The 17,082-nt window shown below is 46.5% G+C and overlaps 1 protein-coding gene across 1 annotated transcript in view; it reads left to right on the top strand.

The window, feature by feature from the left end:
- GNA15 (G protein subunit alpha 15) overlaps nt 1-17,082 on the top strand; it is a 74,375-nt gene that overhangs the window by 32,557 nt on the left and 24,736 nt on the right. Inside the window, exons 3-4 of the mRNA XM_085636945.1 lie at nt 8,561-8,715; nt 14,373-14,501. Coding sequence (XP_085493071.1) covers nt 8,561-8,715; nt 14,373-14,501 — 284 coding nt within the window. The remainder of the gene's footprint in view (nt 1-8,560; nt 8,716-14,372; nt 14,502-17,082) is intronic.

Genomic DNA, 17,082 nt, shown 5'->3' with positions numbered 1-17,082 from the left:
TGATTGGTTTTCTTTCCCATGTAGTGCGTCTGTTTGCCTCAACGCCCACCTCCATAATATGTATGGGCTAAGGGGCAAAACGACTCCCTTATTTGCGTGTGGCCATGCCCCTGCAAAGGAGGGAACGTCCTCTGAATACAGCACTGGCTGTACATGCGTGCCAGCACTTCAGCATTCAGTATACAGAAGGGGCTGCACAAGCATCTGTGGCCCTCTCTGTAACCAGGGCACTCAGAGTAATACGGCCCCAGATGGTCACCTGACTGCAATCAATGGTTGTACACTTATCAGGCATGAAAACTGCTCTTAGCTGTCAACAACCCGGCGTTCTTTTTTTCTAAAGGTGTTCCTGTGTTTTTAAACTTTTTTTTATCAATGAAAGAACACCACAAAAGAATGACATGAAAATAAACAGTTACAAAGTTCAAAGTATGCAAAGAAATAGGTGTTGGGCAAATTTCAAGGAGTAAGTAGCCAGTCCTAGTGCGAAATGTCAAGGCTTAGGTGTGTAACAGGGACCTCCTTGAACTGCTACTAGAATCTGCTTGGAATCCAGGTGCTTGTGCTGAAGCCTGGCCTGCTGGAAATGTTAAGAGTTGGGGCTGTTGTGTATAGACATCAGCTCTTACTCTCAAATAACTCTCTAGCTGCTCTGTTTGACTGTTTGGAAGAAGATATGATGTAATCTTGGGGTTGTAGGCTACCTCCAGAATTGACAACTTTGGTCCCACATTGGCCCACCCGAACATACCCGTGGCCTATCCAGATGAAAATTCCTGTAACCGGGCCTGGTGGTGCCCCAGTTTTCCTTGCAAGATAAGAGCGAACAAGTTTTCAACCTACCGCTTTCCTTTGCTGCTGTTGTTTTGTGCACTCCTGCTTGGAATCGAGTCCATACGATATGAAGTTTCTTCTCCTAAATCACCCTTGTGCTGAGAGGAGCCAGTGAGTAGTTTTAGGAATCCATAGTCTGTCCTTGAGACTCATTAAAATGACTATCTGTGTAGGGAGAATACAAAAAACAGTCCTCTTTGAGCGACATTATAATCTTGCTGGACATTTGGGAAAAAACCACTTTTGTTTTCATTTGTTGCAAGTATAACCAGCATTGGCTAAGCCAAAATGTCTGGTCTTTTGTTAGGGGGAGGCATTGGTAATAGCTGAGTGACTATGTATGTTGTCCCCAGCTGTCCTAGAAGGAAACCCCCCTAATGAAACAACATCTTGGGCTACAACAATATGAAAGCTGGGTGTAGTGACCCTTTGCTGACTGTGTTAGCAGAGTTAAGCTGTACGCAAGAAGAGGGCTACAAAAAGAAGTCAGGACAAGAAGTTTTGATTGTAAGTGCTGAACGTAAAAGCCACACCCAGCAAAATATTGATTCTGGGATACTTTTGACAAATTTGATTTTTTTTTTGCACCTCCAGGAAAGACTATGAATGCCCGCGTCTTTATTCGGCGAACAAAAAAAATCAACATGTTATCATGGCAGCAATCTTCAGGAAATAGACAACCTCTTAATCTCAGGACAAAGCAGTCACACAACAAACCCATAAACCAGCAATTAAATTGTTGTTGTGTCAGGAAAGTAAATACACCAGTGAGCACACTGGCTCCGTGTGAACTGGATGAGTGCTAATTCACTGAAATCAAATTTCAATAAAATGGATATACTAGTGAATTCAGGCAGCCGCTGTCCAAGATCTCTTGCGCCAGGCTGTTGGTCTGTATACATGTGACCTGCTCCCACTCCTGTGTCGGGCAACCGAGACCTTGGCTTCCAGCCTGATCCAGATTGGTCTCTGACCTATAGTCTGGTCAGCTACCTATCATGCTTATGTTTTGGAATGCTGAAAGTGCTTCGACAATCTGCCTTTTTTTGCCAGCACACTCCAGGCCTTTGGTGGTCCAGGCCACAATGTTGCGATGCCGCGACTATCGCAACTCCTAGTTTCGGGGCTTCCCTGAATCTGGTACCCCATCTTTTGCACATTCAGAATGGTCTTTCATCTCTCAAGCCTTAAAAGCTTTGCGCTGGCAGACACCAGTCTCCCAACACAATGTATTCAAAGCCGTGTGCATCGTCTTCCGTGCCCTTCATCGCAGCAGTCCCCCATCTTATATTTACAGATGCTCACCTGCTGGTAGTCCCCAAGGTCCCCCGGACTCACTCAAGGGGTAGAACCTTCTCCATTTGCAAAGCTAAGATTTGTAATTTATTGCCTGCTCACCTTATGATAATTAATCTATTGCTTCCGTGTCGTGTCGTGGGGAGGGGAGTTGGCCTAACGGCTAGGGCGCTTGACCTCGACCCTGGGGAGCTGGGTTCGAGTCTCGGCAATGACACTGAACAACCTGTGATTCTGGGCAAATCACTTAATCTCCCTGTGCCTAACAAAGAATGAATGTGTGACCTCATGTAACTGGTGCTATGTAAAGCGCTCTGATACCTGATTGGATTCGGGTCAAGTTCATGCTATATAAAACTCTGCAAAAAAAAAAAAAAAAAAAAAAGTAGAGCCCTGAAAAGTTGGTTATTTTTAATGGAGCTGATTTCTGCCCTCACTTTAAGTTTCAAGAACGAGTCAGGACACCTTACAAGCTAGAAGAACGTCATACAAGTTCTAATGACATTACATTACATGCATTACATGGCCTAATGGAAAGACAGGACACTACAACCATTCATACAATGTTCATTGGACATCAAGCAGTGGAAATCCATGAACACACGTGAAAGCCAATGGATGAAGGGGGCTGACTCAAAGCCAGCCCTTTCTTTCTGTACTATTCTATATTTTGAAGAATTGATTACATGAGGTTCAAAAAATCTAAAGCTGTATGTAGCCTTATCTAAAAAATACCAGTAAGCTTAATGATTGTCTGGAAACATTTCACAACCCATAATTCTTCGATGAGAGTAGTTACTTTTTGTGTGGAGGATGTTGGGTGGAAAGTGACAGTCTCGTCTCTGCTGGGTCTTTCCTGAGTGAGCGCCAACTTTTACTTATCAGGCGCTCGAAACATCACAGTTGGTAGTCGTGAGATCAAAATCAGATAAAGTAAAGGGCGAGGGCACGGGTGCTGTCTCTGCTTGCTGTAAATGTTTCTCACTTTCTTGCTCTACTTACTGGTGGTGTGTTCTCACCGTACAAAGGGGCATATTGACAAGGAAATGACGGAGCGCAGGGCTGTAGCCAATTTTGCAGTGACATGCTCCGCCATTTCTAAAACACAGAGATGCGCCATATTACAACAATACGGTGCAACCCTGTATTTTCCCTTGCGCTGGTGTTAAAAATAGCTGCCTAGCCCCAACACAGACATTCTTGTGCCATAGTGCAAGGATGCCTGCATTGCAGGGAATGATTGTTTATGTGCAGGAAGGGACCGCTTCCTGCACATAAACAATCATTAATGGGTCCAGATGATTGTGAAAATACCTTGTGGTAACCTTAAAGGATTTACCTTCATTCCCTAGGTATGATTAAGATGTGGTGGATGGTTATAGGTATAATGACCCTTTCATCCACCATACAGTCAACATGCTTATGCCCATTCCTGGCCAGAACATTGTTCAGGGTCATTCGTCAGGAGATTCCCTTGTAAGACACTAATCTGTTCACCCTCACGTGGTGAAAGAGATTTCCTACCCCCACAAGTATTCATTGTCGGAGTCCAACTTGGGTCTATTATGGATTCATAGATCATTCCGGGTGGCAGAGCAGAAGAATGTAGGTACAATTGTCAGCAATCTCCTTGGTGAACCATTGACTACAGGAGTTGCTATCCACAAGTCAGACCATGAGGCCTTAATAAACCCGGGTTGGCATCACTCCTGCCCCTGAATCAGATACCGGTTGCAATCTCTGTGAACAGTGAGCGTTGGAATAACTTGATTCATGTGCAGTGTTCGTGGCATTGACTTTAAGTGTTGGATCAACCAGGGAAATACTTAAGCTTTGAATATCCTTGAAAAAGAAGAGCTCAATGTCAGGAATGGCAGCCAAGAAGCATTTTTGCAGCTGCTGAAACTCCATTCGTCTGGTAGATTTATTGCTTCAAGTTCTCTTCAAAGCTGACACAAGTCTCATAAACATAAAACTTATGCTTGACTATCCACCACTCTGTGGAATGTAAGATGATTTTCCAGTTCAATTTCAGTATCCAATTTTGTGTTAGTGTCACACGTGATGTGTGACACTTGAAAAGCCTGATGATGGAGAAAAGATTCACCGGCTTAAACCCAGGCAACAAATGGTGAGAGACAACCATCGCAGTGGGGGCGATCTACAGGAAAGACATGACTGCGGTCCAGAGTCACTGCCAGGCCGGAGGGTGATGTCTTGTCCAGTCGTGATACTTTCTCAGCCCCTGTTCATGGTCAAACTTGACCAACCCTGTTTATTGAACCAACCCTTATCCTTCGACGGAGAAGAAATAAAATGTGTCTTTACACATCGGGAATCATTTTTCCAGCGCGGAAGTCTACGCTATTTAGAACTATGCTCTGAGGAGATGAGATCGGGGGAATTATGGCACGTGATCTTCCCAGTAGTATACCGAAACCCGTGCCCGGTGCATCTGTCCAGTTGTACCACTGGAAGGGTTCCTGAGTAGTAAATCGGCACAAGTTCGTATGATCACTTTTATGGATGCAGAGTTACTACTTTTTTGTTACCTGCCCCAGAGGGTTTGAATCCATGTGACTGAAAGCAACGTATGAAGTGTGTGGGAATGGCAGTGTGCGTAGTGTGAAGGAGGGCACTGTGAAGCGTGCAAGCGATGGTACTGTGTCGGTATAGCACAAGGGAGGACAGTGCATACAGTGTGAGGGAGTGCTGTGTCAACAGAGTACATTCTAAATGTGGGCCCAGGGCCCCATGAATGCTTTTCTGTGTTTCTTTATTACTCTAATGCATTTTAGTCTTTGAATTTCATGGTACTACGCTCTCTCTTTAGCATCCAATCATCTCCAGTTTTGTTTGGGGTTTAATTTGTAAAATAATTAGTGCTGGTGTGCAGTTTTGATTCTTTCTCATTCCTCGTTAATCCATCACCAGACACTCCCTGCCCCTTTATCTCATCCTTACAGGTTCCTGCTTTCTCCCTTTGTGATGTTTTTTCCATCTTTCTCTTTCTTTCCACTTAGTTTTCCTCTCTTGCTCACAGTCAGGGTCTGATGTGGAAAAATAAGTGCCAGCACCCAAAAAAAGGTGCCGGTGTGCCCCACCGGCTCACACTAACCACTGCTTTTGTTGCTGAAAGGTGTGGGCAGCCAAAGTGAGCACTGTCTGCCAGCAACAGTGTTTGAAATTCTGGCATCCCTGGACAGCCGGGGAAGACCATTCTTTGCCAGCATTTTAACCAAAGTATTTTGTTCACAGTGGTGGCTGGTAGGGAACGGTGGCGGGGGCAGGGGGAGGTAGGGGGTAGAAATTTAAAAAATATATGCACATTTGTTTAAAACGTATGTGCTGCTCACGCCATCACCTCTCTGCAGCCTCTCCTCATCGCAGGGGAAGCACCCGGGCTCCCAGGCTCCCTAAGCCAATGACAACGCTACAATATGCAGTGTTGTGATTGGTTCCCCTAAGTTCCCCATAGCAAGTGACAATGCTGCATTGCAGCATTGTGATTGGGCTGAGCGCCGTGGTTCGGTGCTCAGATGGGTACAGGGAACCTGTGCATGTTCCTCACCAGGCTGTGTAATGCAGCCTGGTGGGGAACATGCAAGTGTGCATGAATGTTTGCCCGTTCCAAGATGGCTGGTCAAAAATTATTGTACACTTTTGGTGGGCAAACCACTCCTCCCCTGGCCCCTACTCTGGCCAGCCCCGCCCCTCCCTGTACCTAGGAAGGAAAAATAAAATGATAATAGCGTGTTTCGCTATTATCTTTTTCGTCTGGACTGCCTTAAACCAGTGGCGTGACGCTCCCCCCTGTATTTGTTCACACTCACTGCATGAACGAGCACAAGACACAAATCTGGAGGTATGTTTGTATTCTGGTCATACCATGAGAAGCCAGTCCATTCCTCCCTCTCCCACCATCTCCGACTGTTCTCTAACTTTATTTCTCCCCTCTCCACCTCTATGCTGGTTCTTTCCCTTGCTCCTCCTCTCTAGTTCTCACTTCCTCCTCACTTTCACTCTGTTCCTCGCCCTCTTGCCCCTACCCACGCTCTCCCATTCTGTTCTCCTCTCTAGTCCTCAACTTCCTCCTCTTTTTCCTCACTTTCACTTCCTCCCTCGCCCTCTTGCCCCTACCCACGCTCTCCCATTCTGTTCTTCTCTCTAGTTCTCACGTCCTTCTCTTTCTCCTCACTTTCACTCCCTTCCTCGCACTCTTGCCCCAACCCACGCTCTCCCATTCTGTTCTCCTCTATAGTTCTCACGTCCTTCTCTTTCTCCTCACTTTCACTCCCTTCCTCGCCCTCTTGCCCCTACCCACGCTCTTCCATTCTGTTCTCCTCTCTAGTCCCCAACTTCCTCCTCTTTTTTCTCACTTCCACTCCCTTCCTCGCCCTCTTGCCCCTACCCACGCTCTCCTATTCTGATCTTCTCTAGTTCTCACTTCCTCCTCTTTTTTACTCACTTCCACTCCCTTCCTCGCCCTCTTGCCCCTACCCATGCTCTGCCATTCTGATCTTCTCTAGTTCTGACGTCCTTCTCTTTCTCCTCACTTTCACTCCCTTTCTCGCCCTCTTGCCCCTACCCACGCTCTCCCATTCTATTCTTCTCTCTAGTTCTCACTTCCTCCTCTTTTTACTCACTTCCACTCCCTTCCTCGCCCTCTTGCCCCTACCCACACTCTCCCATTCTGTTCTCCTCTAGTCCTCAACTTCCTCCTCTTTTTTCTCACTTCCACTCCCTTCCTCGCCCTCTTGCCCCTACCCACGCTCTCCTATTCTGATCTTCTCTAGTTCTGACGTCCTTCTCTTTCTCCTCACTTCCACTCCCTTCCTCGCCCTCTTGCCCCTAATCACGCTCTCCCATTCTGATCTCCTCTCTAGTTCTCACGTCCTTCTCTTTCTCCTCACTTCCACTCCCTTCCTTGCCCTCTTGCCCCTACTCACGCGCTCCCATTCTGATCTCCTCTCTAGTTCTGACATCCTTCTCTTTCTCCTCACTTCCACTCCCTTCCTCGCCGTCTTTCCCCTACCCACGCTCTCCCATTCTGTTCTCCTCTATAGTTCTCACGTCCTTCTCTTTCTCCTCACTTCCACTCCCTTCCTCGCCCTCTTGCCCCTACCCATGCTCTCCCGTTCTGATCTCCTCTCTAAGTCTCATGTGCTCTTCCCTGGTTCTTCTGGTTTTATCTCGCCTTATGATGTACCTAGCACCGCCTCTGGGATTTGTTGCGTGGACCATCTGTGTTGAGTATCTGTAGGACCATCATCTTGGTTGTTGAACGCAAAGTGCTCTCTGGTTCTTCTGCAGAAGCGGGCACCTCTGCGGCAGAGGGACCATTCACACTGCAGTGGGCAATCCACCTTCATTGCTTCATTCCATTTTTTTCAGCAGGTATATTTAAACAAAAGGCCAAATCTTAAGGTGTGTAACTCGGTGGTGTGGAGCTCTCACTGGAGAAGTAGGTGCAGTTGCTCCTGGATTCATAGGCCTGGGGAGCCCACCTAGCCCCAATGATTGCTGTATTTTACTTACACAGGCAGCTGTTTTGTGTCATTGCCTTGTTTTCAGAAGGGCCCATGGCATCCTTTCTACACCACTGAACCTGGCACCCTGACGCTCTTTTAATGGTTACAACTGGATAGCTTAATGCAGGGGTAATGTCTTGTGACAGCAGTGTTTCGGCTGTGACGCGTGAGCCGCCGTGTTCACCAGTGTGCTTCTTCCGTGTCTCTATTTTGCGGATGCCGCCTACAGTGGGTGGGTCTCTCCTCCTGCTCATTCATCTGTGCATTGATGAGGGAGTGTTAAAATTAGTTGGTGGATGACTTTTGTTTCTCAACACTGCAGACTCTATTATTCCCAGGCACTTTCTGGAGACCAGAGAACCTGAATAGACCGCTCATAGGGTTGTTTCAGAAAGTTTTGTTGAGAGCATGTTGAGAGTAGAAGTCATTGCAACGCTGGGGCCCTGGATTTAGGACCACTGTTCCTCCTGGGTGGTCTGGCGTATTCTGGGGTATGTCGGTTGTTGTGCTTTCTTGACCGTAGATGGAGGTGTACGGGGTGGGGCTAAATATGTAAGGCCAAAACGTCATGTCAAAATCAAGCTACAGTGCCCGGGTCTAACACCTCAGATTTTTTTACTTGTGATCTTGGTATTCTCTGCTCTGACACTTCTCATCTTCGCTCCAAATATTCTCCAAGTGCAGCCTGCCCTCTGTGATTTGGCCGCATCCGTTCACCCTGCACGCCTGTGGAATGAGCATCCAGTAGTGTTCAACCAAAGTTAGGACGACATCCAACTTGTTGGCCAATAGTTGAGCTCCGTCCTCGCTCTGCATTCAACCAGTGGCACAACACTTGATGGTTGCCGTAGCACCACCCCACACACTAACCACCAGTGTTCCTTCCTTTTTCTATCCAGGAGTGTGCAAGGTTGGTGCAAGAAGTGGACGTGTACAACGTAGTGTCGCTGGAGAGACCTTACGTGGAGGCCATCAGGAGGCTGTGGAAGGATCCGGGGATCCTGGCCTGTTACAAGAGGAGGAGAGAGTTCCAACTCTTGGACTCCGCAAACTAGTAAGTAACAGGGATGGACGGGGGCGCTTTAAGTAGTAACCCCCCCCCGCTTTCCTCCTTCCAGGAAATGAAAAGGATCACAATAGTACAGGAGGGACCTTCCGGCGTAGATGGGACTTTTTGTACAGCAGCAATGCGTTTGCCATGTGCATTTTACAAGCACAAGCATAAAAATGTACACCCAAGCATAGACAACAAACAGAAAGATATAGAATACACACACACACGCACACAGAAACAGACACCAACACAGACTTTCGATAAAAACACACACGACACATAGGGTAAGACACAGAAACAAGTCCACAGATACACACAGGCACAACACATATGAAATAAATGCTCCACACATACAAAGTTCCACACAGAAGCACACAGCCACCAATCCATACATATACACTCCCATAAACACACAGGCCTTTATAGGGTATACAATTCACCTTAAAAAGGTGGATTTTTGCACTTTTGTCTTCAACAGCTCTCCAAACCAATGTCAGTTTCAAGGTTTAATATGCATTTGGCGCACCAGATATATCTATAAAACACCAGGGCATTGCCAAGAAAGGGGGGGGTGGGGGGGGGCGAGAGAAAAGAAAGTAGTGACAGCTTATAAGGAGTGCGACATATTAGTGCGTGAAATGTGCTTGCTGATAACTCGCCTCCCTCCATTTCTAACAACACCAGCAGTTATCCCGGAAAGCACCAGACCAACAATGGAGGGTTTAGCACCCTTAATGGAGCTCTGGGCTCCAATCTTCCTTTTCCATGTCCTTCTGCCAAATGTTGAGCATTGTAAATAGCATCTGTTAACAGGAGTCTTGGCTAATCACTTGGTCACTACATCAATGCAGTTTCAGCTTGATCCAGTTCTTGACTAGTCTCTTGGTCCATCAGTGCTGATTCACCTGGACCCAGTTCTTGACTAGTCTTTTCCTCCATCACTGTCGTTTAGGCTGGAACAATTCCCTAACTAGTCTGTTTGCCCATCAATGCAGTTCTTGATAAGCACCACCGATGGAGACAGACGAGGCTGAAATATGCTGGACACATGTCCATTCTCATTCAGACAAGATGTCGCCAAGTCGTTTCGACCGAGCTGTCCCATTTGGGGTGGAGCTAAGACATATTTGCATACGGGTATCCTTACCTAATCTTTTCTAAAACACATTATTTAAAAAAACGAATTCCTCCTCTTCTCCGTATAAAGGCTGTCCGTCAAGAGTATTGCTGGGTGGGATAGCTATCTTGAGACCAGAGCCAGTCAGATATGTCTTGTCTCTTACCTTTCTTCTGGGCACACAAGTTACACTGGATCTCCCGGTCAACCAGGTCACCAAAGCAGTCAGAAGGTCAGACCTGCAAGCAGCTAGTTATAAGCACAGCTATATAACAGCATTGACATGAGAGGCAAAATCTGCGACTTATCACTCCTGACAGCACAACAGTTCTCATGGAGCCCACACTCACAGCCTTCCCAAACAAACACAATACTGAAATAAAAGAACATACAGCTCACGAGTCCTATTCCTGGTGTGTGAAGAAATGAGACTGAGAGCACCACTCCGGCCGTAAAGCTTATTAGCAAACTACAAGCCATCTTTCTTCCTCCTAAGCAGCACCTACGGTGTGACTTGCCAACCATCTTGTAATGCGATTTTGCACCATGTCGTGGGATTAAAGCACTATGGGGCATATCAGCAAGGCGAGGCGATAGAATTATCGCAGCTTTTGCGTCCGTTTTAGGCAGAAAAGCGGCAATAATTTTATCGCCTAATTAGCAAGCTCACACTAACTGCGTGAAAACTTGCGTTAGCGTAGGAATTCCTAACGCCCAGCTTTGCATCTCTAATGAGATGCAAAGTGGGCGTTCCTGACCTGACATGACAGGAGAAATGTCACTAAGCGACATTTCTCCTATCATCAAGCCCCACGCTATGAAGCATAGCGGCAAGAAAAGTAGCGATAACCCCTGTTATCGTTATTTTCCTTACGCCTGCTTCAGGACTGACTTAGCCATGATATCCTATGGAAGGTGGATATCATGGCTAAGTTTGTGAGTCCCTATCATAAAGCTAACGCCACATTGCGTGAGATTCTCACTGGGTTTCCAGCGATAATCTCACGTTAAGCAGTTAGCGTGAGGATTTTTATCGCTTTTGAGATAAGCGTTGCTAATAGCACGCTATCTCAGCGATAAAAATCCACACTAGCCGGCGATAATTATCCTAGCGCTAAGTGCGCTTAGCGATAATTATTGCCGGTTGTTGCTGATATGCCCCTATGTAAGTGCCATAATACGATGCAACACAGCTGTTGGATTATCACAGGCACTCAGATTTGGGATTCCCTCGCTTTTGCTCTCTGCTCTCTATGCGCAGATCATATTTAAGATGCCTGGACCACTGTCAGCCAAAAATCACACCACAATCTGACTCACCAGGTGGACGGCTTCACATGCAGGTCAATGAAGACCGCACCGAGCACGTGGAGGCGTGTGACGCACATCTCTCTTCCGTTGCCACCTCCAAAAGGCAGCAAAAGTGCAATGTAGGACACTGTAAGGGAATCCTGGAGGTTGTTTTTGAAACTAAAACCCGTAGCCATTTATTAATAATCTATTTCTGTTCTCAGGAAGAGCAGGAGGTCAAATAAATCCATTGTAGTAACATGAAACACTGTGCCCTACTTCAGGCAACAAGGGAATGCCTTCATAAAACTGAAATAGAAACAGGTGTCATGTGGCCGAGGAAGTGGCTAATTGTCCAGGTAAGTCCTGGGAATCTTGTTTTCTAGAGAGCATTGGTTCTGGTGCCGGCCCTCATTCTTCATGGAGGGGATTTCAGGATTCAAAAACCAGACAGGACACCGCTTGGTTCAGAGCTCCAGATTACTGTATGCTTCAGGTTTCGAGGAGAACGTGAGATCTTCGCTCACTGTTTCTTGGGCCTCTTGCTACCCGAAGTGTGTTTTTCAAGTACCAGCCTGGTGTGAGGTGGATAGTTTGTGTGGGATTAGGGGTATTTTCAGTTCATTTTGGCTGGAACATTGAAGCTGGAATGAAGATCATTCAGTACATAAGCGCATGGCCTAAAGTCAGGAAGAGAACAATTTCACAAAGTCCTCTTAAAGCACACTTAAAATCGCATCTACTCCTAGACATCCGTCATTATAGTAAGAAGTGGCTGAATCCTCCATGAGTGGGAATCTGGGAGCTGATAGCACCTACCTCCTTGTCTTTTATGCAGTTGCCATTGCAGCCCAGACTGGAGGTCTGAATAATGTACAGGTGGAGAGCTGACCTAGCAAATGCATTGTAACGAAATGCATGTAGAGACGGAGGGTGGTTAAAAGCCGGAGGCTAAAGTAATGTGCATGTTCATGGAAGTTGCGAAAGGCTAGAACCCTCCTAAAAAACCTCCATGTCATAAGACTCAAATGACCTATCAGAATAATTCCTTGAGAATTTTCCTGTGGATATTCCAAGAGCTGAGGTTTTCAAGGCACTAGAATGGCCGGTCTGCAGCCGTCACTTGGACAGATTAATACCAGTTTTTTTTAATGCAATTTGGAAGGTGAACAATTCTCTCCACGGATCTAAACCCTGCCACTGTCCACAGCAATACTTGGAACGATGGCTTCATTGTCATCTGAAGATGATTTACAATCTGTAAACCCTGACGAAGGGCTCACGTTAGACCGAAACGTATTGGAGACCCTGGGGACATATACTCAAATTTGGAGTAATGGGTTTAATGGGTTTCGAACACAAATCATCAAAATAGAATATGATAATGTGAAATGATCTGATTTGATTAAATCTGAATTCATATCTTCACTGGTGTTCAGAGAGAGACGATAAATTCATTACACAAATGACAATAAACCCTACTGGAAACATTACAATGTGTACTTGATCTATTGTGATCAGGGAGACAAAATCCCAGACTGTTTGCAACCTGGTCTGTGCTTAGAGTGCCTTTTTCAACTCTTTTGCATTCATCAAAGTAACCGAAGAAGTCGATTAACAGGTACTATTGCAGTAAAAAGACACTTGTCAACTGCATCAGAAAAATAAATTGAGTCTATTTTCTCAGATATCTGACCAAGTTATAATTTGAAATAATTTAAAAAGCAAAATTTTATTACAGTCAAATAACATTAACAATTTTGTGGAAAATCAAAAAATGGTGAAAAACTGCACACCTAAAATGGTCGATGTGATCTGAATGACAGCCCAATAGTCACACGAAAGTAAGTGCGTCAAAGAGTGAGGGCAGCCCTTAGTCAGCGCCTGTGAACTTGTGTGTTTCTTTTTTAATTATTTATTTTGTAGTATGATTTTCAATTGTGTGAAAAAATGTGAGGGGAGGAGCACCAGCGCTCATGTAGGGAGCCGCCCCTACTCCGGATCCAGAGACTTAGGGATCTGCAACCACCACAGAACCACTGAAACTCAACCAAAGCCTTGAAGATGCCACCATGATCCTACAGGATGAATGTGGAGCCCTGAGCCCTCTCTCGCGTAGCCTCATAGTAGCCCACTTCTCTGCAATGAGGCATAAGGTTTTTGCAAGGTGGTGGGTGGGAGACATGAAACTGCGAGCCGGCCCCGTCAGTCTGAGACCCATTGACTCCTTTAATGGGAACCAAGCAAGAGCAGTCTAGAAGGCACTTTCTTGCAGTATTTGTAGACAACATCTAAGATCTCGCACCCTCACACAGACACCTTGGGCCTCTGCTTCTCTGACGTACCTCTCGCCCGCAGACCCTCACTGTCGTCACACCTCTGAAAAAAGTGGCACCCGGCCCAAATCACCACCCAAGGAATAAAAAGCACAGCATCCAAGATCAAGGTTAAAAAAACAAGAAAACAAACACATTTCCTAGGATTTACACTTTAAAGGCATAATAATACTTTGCATGTAAGAAATACTCTCTTACGCCTTTACTCCAATGTGCACCGCTAGTAATGCTTTTATTTTCATTTACAGCACTGCTACAAATTTCAAATGACGTTGCTGTTTGAAGCATGGTTGCCTTTTTTGTATTTTGTGACATGAAAGGCCTCGTCCGACAATTTCTTAAAAAATATATTTGTGATTTATAAGAAACAGCACTTAGCTGGACAGAAGAGCAGCAAACAAAGAGGCGGCCAGGGAATGAAAACTCCCAAAACCATGTCCTGGATGTTTTCACGCTGTGTAGTCCTTCTTTGCTGCTCTTTAGAGGTGGGATGGCGATTTAAAGGGACATGATGGCTTTGACATACAGTGAAAAGGGTGACTTTGTCTTTCTCTGGGGTGGCAGACACCCCAGACCTTCAGAAGAACCCAACCTGTTGTTTAAATTCAGAAAGAACTTGAAAAACCAAAAAGCTTCATGGCACCCCTTGAGGACTGGGCATGGCTCAGCCCTCGCCTGGAGGTGGCACTGCGTCCCAACAGCCTCCCCTCACAGTGCCTGGCAGACGTGGGATTGGTTATGTGAACGTGGCCTTCCTTCTTCTAAGTTGATGGACATTGGGTGCACATTATTTGTCTAAAGTTAGCCAGGGAGGGCCATGTGACTGGCTTGGGCCACCATCCAAACAGATGAGCATGGGTGGGGCCCTTTAGATGTTTGTCAGAGGCTCACTGACTCTCTCTTTCCACCTGCAGTTACCTGTCCAACCTGAACCGCGTCGCAGAAGACGGCTACGTGCCCACGAAAGAGGACATCCTGAAGATACGCATGCCCACCACGGGCATCAACGAGTACTGCTTCTCCATGAATAAGACCGACCTTAGGTGGGTGAACTGTGGTAAATATTTCATTACCGGTACTATTTTTTATGCGGTAAAGTCTAGTAAGAATAACTCAGTAAATATAAGAGGCAGAATCCGTGGTATTAGAGGTTTTAAAAGGCTTTATTCCTATACAAAGGAATACAATTCGAATTGTAGGCTTTCTATTCCATCACCACGAAAGTTCAGGAAGGAAGGGCATACATTATTGACAGATAATCGGTTTTATAGGAAAATGCATTACAGTGAAACAGATGCAAGAGGCGTAACAGCTGATAATACAGATAAACTGTGCATACGTAACTAATAGAGGCGGTCATATGGGCGTAATTTAATAAACGTCATTATACATGATGTCACAAGTGGGTGGATCCATGAAAGAATCCTGCAATGTCAGCAGAAATATTTGGCAGAGATGCGTGCGCAGCCGCATGACGTGTGATTGACGTGCAACTAGAGGGTGAAGGGGACTTGACATTTAGCTCTACATGTGGAGACAGAAGTCTGGGGGTCATGTCAACCTAATCCCAAATCATATCTAATATCCTATGTTTAAAGAACTGTGTTATCCAAAAGGAAAGGTCTCTAGGATAGAATCTATTCTATACTGACTGTTAGTGCGTGTACAAGCGTCTAAGTGTCTACATGAGATGCGAGGGAGTAGGAATATTCCATGGTAACGGGGCCTATGAATTACTTGCATGTGGACAGCGAGGCCTGGCCCTTTGCACGGTAGCTGGAGGAATGTTTACCTAAACTACTAGACAGGAATGCATCGGATGAGGAGCGGAGTAGATAATCTTGAAGGTGAAATACAGTTTTTGGCAGGCAATATGCTGGATCAGGCACCGTTAGCCGCGCAGGGAGTAGGACAAAGTTCATGGATGCAGATGCAGGCTCAGACTGGAGCTTTCAGAGGCAGAAGGCAGGAAAAGGCTTGATGACAGAATTCAGGGCCTACTCGCCTGAATCTGTAAAATGTGGAAAGTGAACCATATAAAGTCGGTGGCCTTTCATACTTAGGAATGGAATATCTGACCCATTCATGGCGGATCTGAAAGAGGACATGTTGACGGTGGACGCACATATATTTGCGTCTTCAAAACTGGAACTGGAGGGAACATACATGTACGTATAGCATGCACATGGAGCCGTTGGGGTCTACGATAGGGGACATAACTGATCACAAAATTCATATTTCCTCATTCCCTCCTTGTCCCCTACGGACCCTCAGGAGATATCGATCTTCATCAATCCATCGATCTGTTCATATAGCATCATTTGTTCTTCTTTCTTCTTCCGGGATCTTGAACGAAAACGTGGATGTGGGATACACGATGTGGCACACAGACCACAAATCGCTGGCCCACATTGTAGACATAAGCAGCAACTGAATAGTATGAGAAAGCCAATACCTAGGAAGGATAGGATTCTCCATCCCCAGGCTGACAACACGCCCCAGAACCAACCGGACCAAGTCCAGGTGCCTGGACTCTGGTGTATCTGGCTTATAATTTTATGAAGGCGGGTTATGGCTTTATATACTGACGGCGAATTTTCTGGTATGAAAATGCAGCAACTTGATCCGATGACCCTACAAGCTCCGCCCCTATCGGCCAGGATGACGTCAAGGACAAGACGATTTTGAAGCACAACAATCCGCATAGCAGACTGCTCTTCTGTTAAATTGCCTAAGGCGGAAATAGTTTCGTTCACTACTGCTTCAAGGGTTCTGGTTAATCTACGTATCAGCTTACTATTAGTGACTGTACCTATGTCGCGTCACCGCGGGTTTCCTCTCCTCGGAATGACGCTGATGCTATATGGGTTCCACCTCCCATCTGCCCCTAGTCCGGAGGACGTGTAACACACGCGGACGGAGGAGGCAGGTGAGTGAGGGAAGTGAGACAGGAACGGTGGGGACGGAAACCTAGAAGGAAACAAACACACAATGAGCGATAGTCGACTGACACGAACTCCCCCTACCGTGTTTCCCCTAAGTGTGAGTCGCTTACCTGCTGTCTCCTCCCACCTACTGAGGTGCGGGGCGGTGAAGTGACTGGGCGTTTGCGTAGGCTAAGTATCTCCAACACTGGAGTCCGGTAAGTTCCGTTTAGCGGGGACAAACCCCAGGGGGAAATGAGTGCTCGGTGAGTGAGGTGAGCTGGACCAAGAGGCCTCTGGTAGTTCCCAAGAGTCTGTCTTCCAGCTCACTGAACGACGCCCAATTGGCGCGGTGAGATGTGTAGGTAGGTGAAGGCGCTACTACTGCCAGGCTCCGAATCCTTGAGCCGAGGAGCGCAACACCTACCGACCGTGAATGCCCGGAAATCCTTGGGCAGGTCTGTGAACGAGAATTACCTTTTTGGCTGCTTCGCCGGAAATCCTTGGGCGTGGTGGTCTCTCGGCGCTACGCCTCTTCTCTCGGAGGAGTCGAGAGGCGTGGAGAGCCAAGGTGGAAGTACCCGTTCCGGTACTCCACTGGTGATGAAGGGCACCGTAGGAAGGTGCCTCCACTCCGGTCTCACAGGGGAGACGGGAGCCAGGAACAGGAAACCTTTCCCCGGCCAGTTCCGAGGGACGT

Source organism: Triturus cristatus, chromosome 12 (genome assembly GCF_964204655.1).
Source record: "Triturus cristatus chromosome 12, aTriCri1.1, whole genome shotgun sequence".
Classification (NCBI taxonomy): Eukaryota; Metazoa; Chordata; class Amphibia; order Caudata; family Salamandridae; genus Triturus; species Triturus cristatus.
This window is presented reverse-complemented; position numbering and strand designations above follow the sequence as displayed.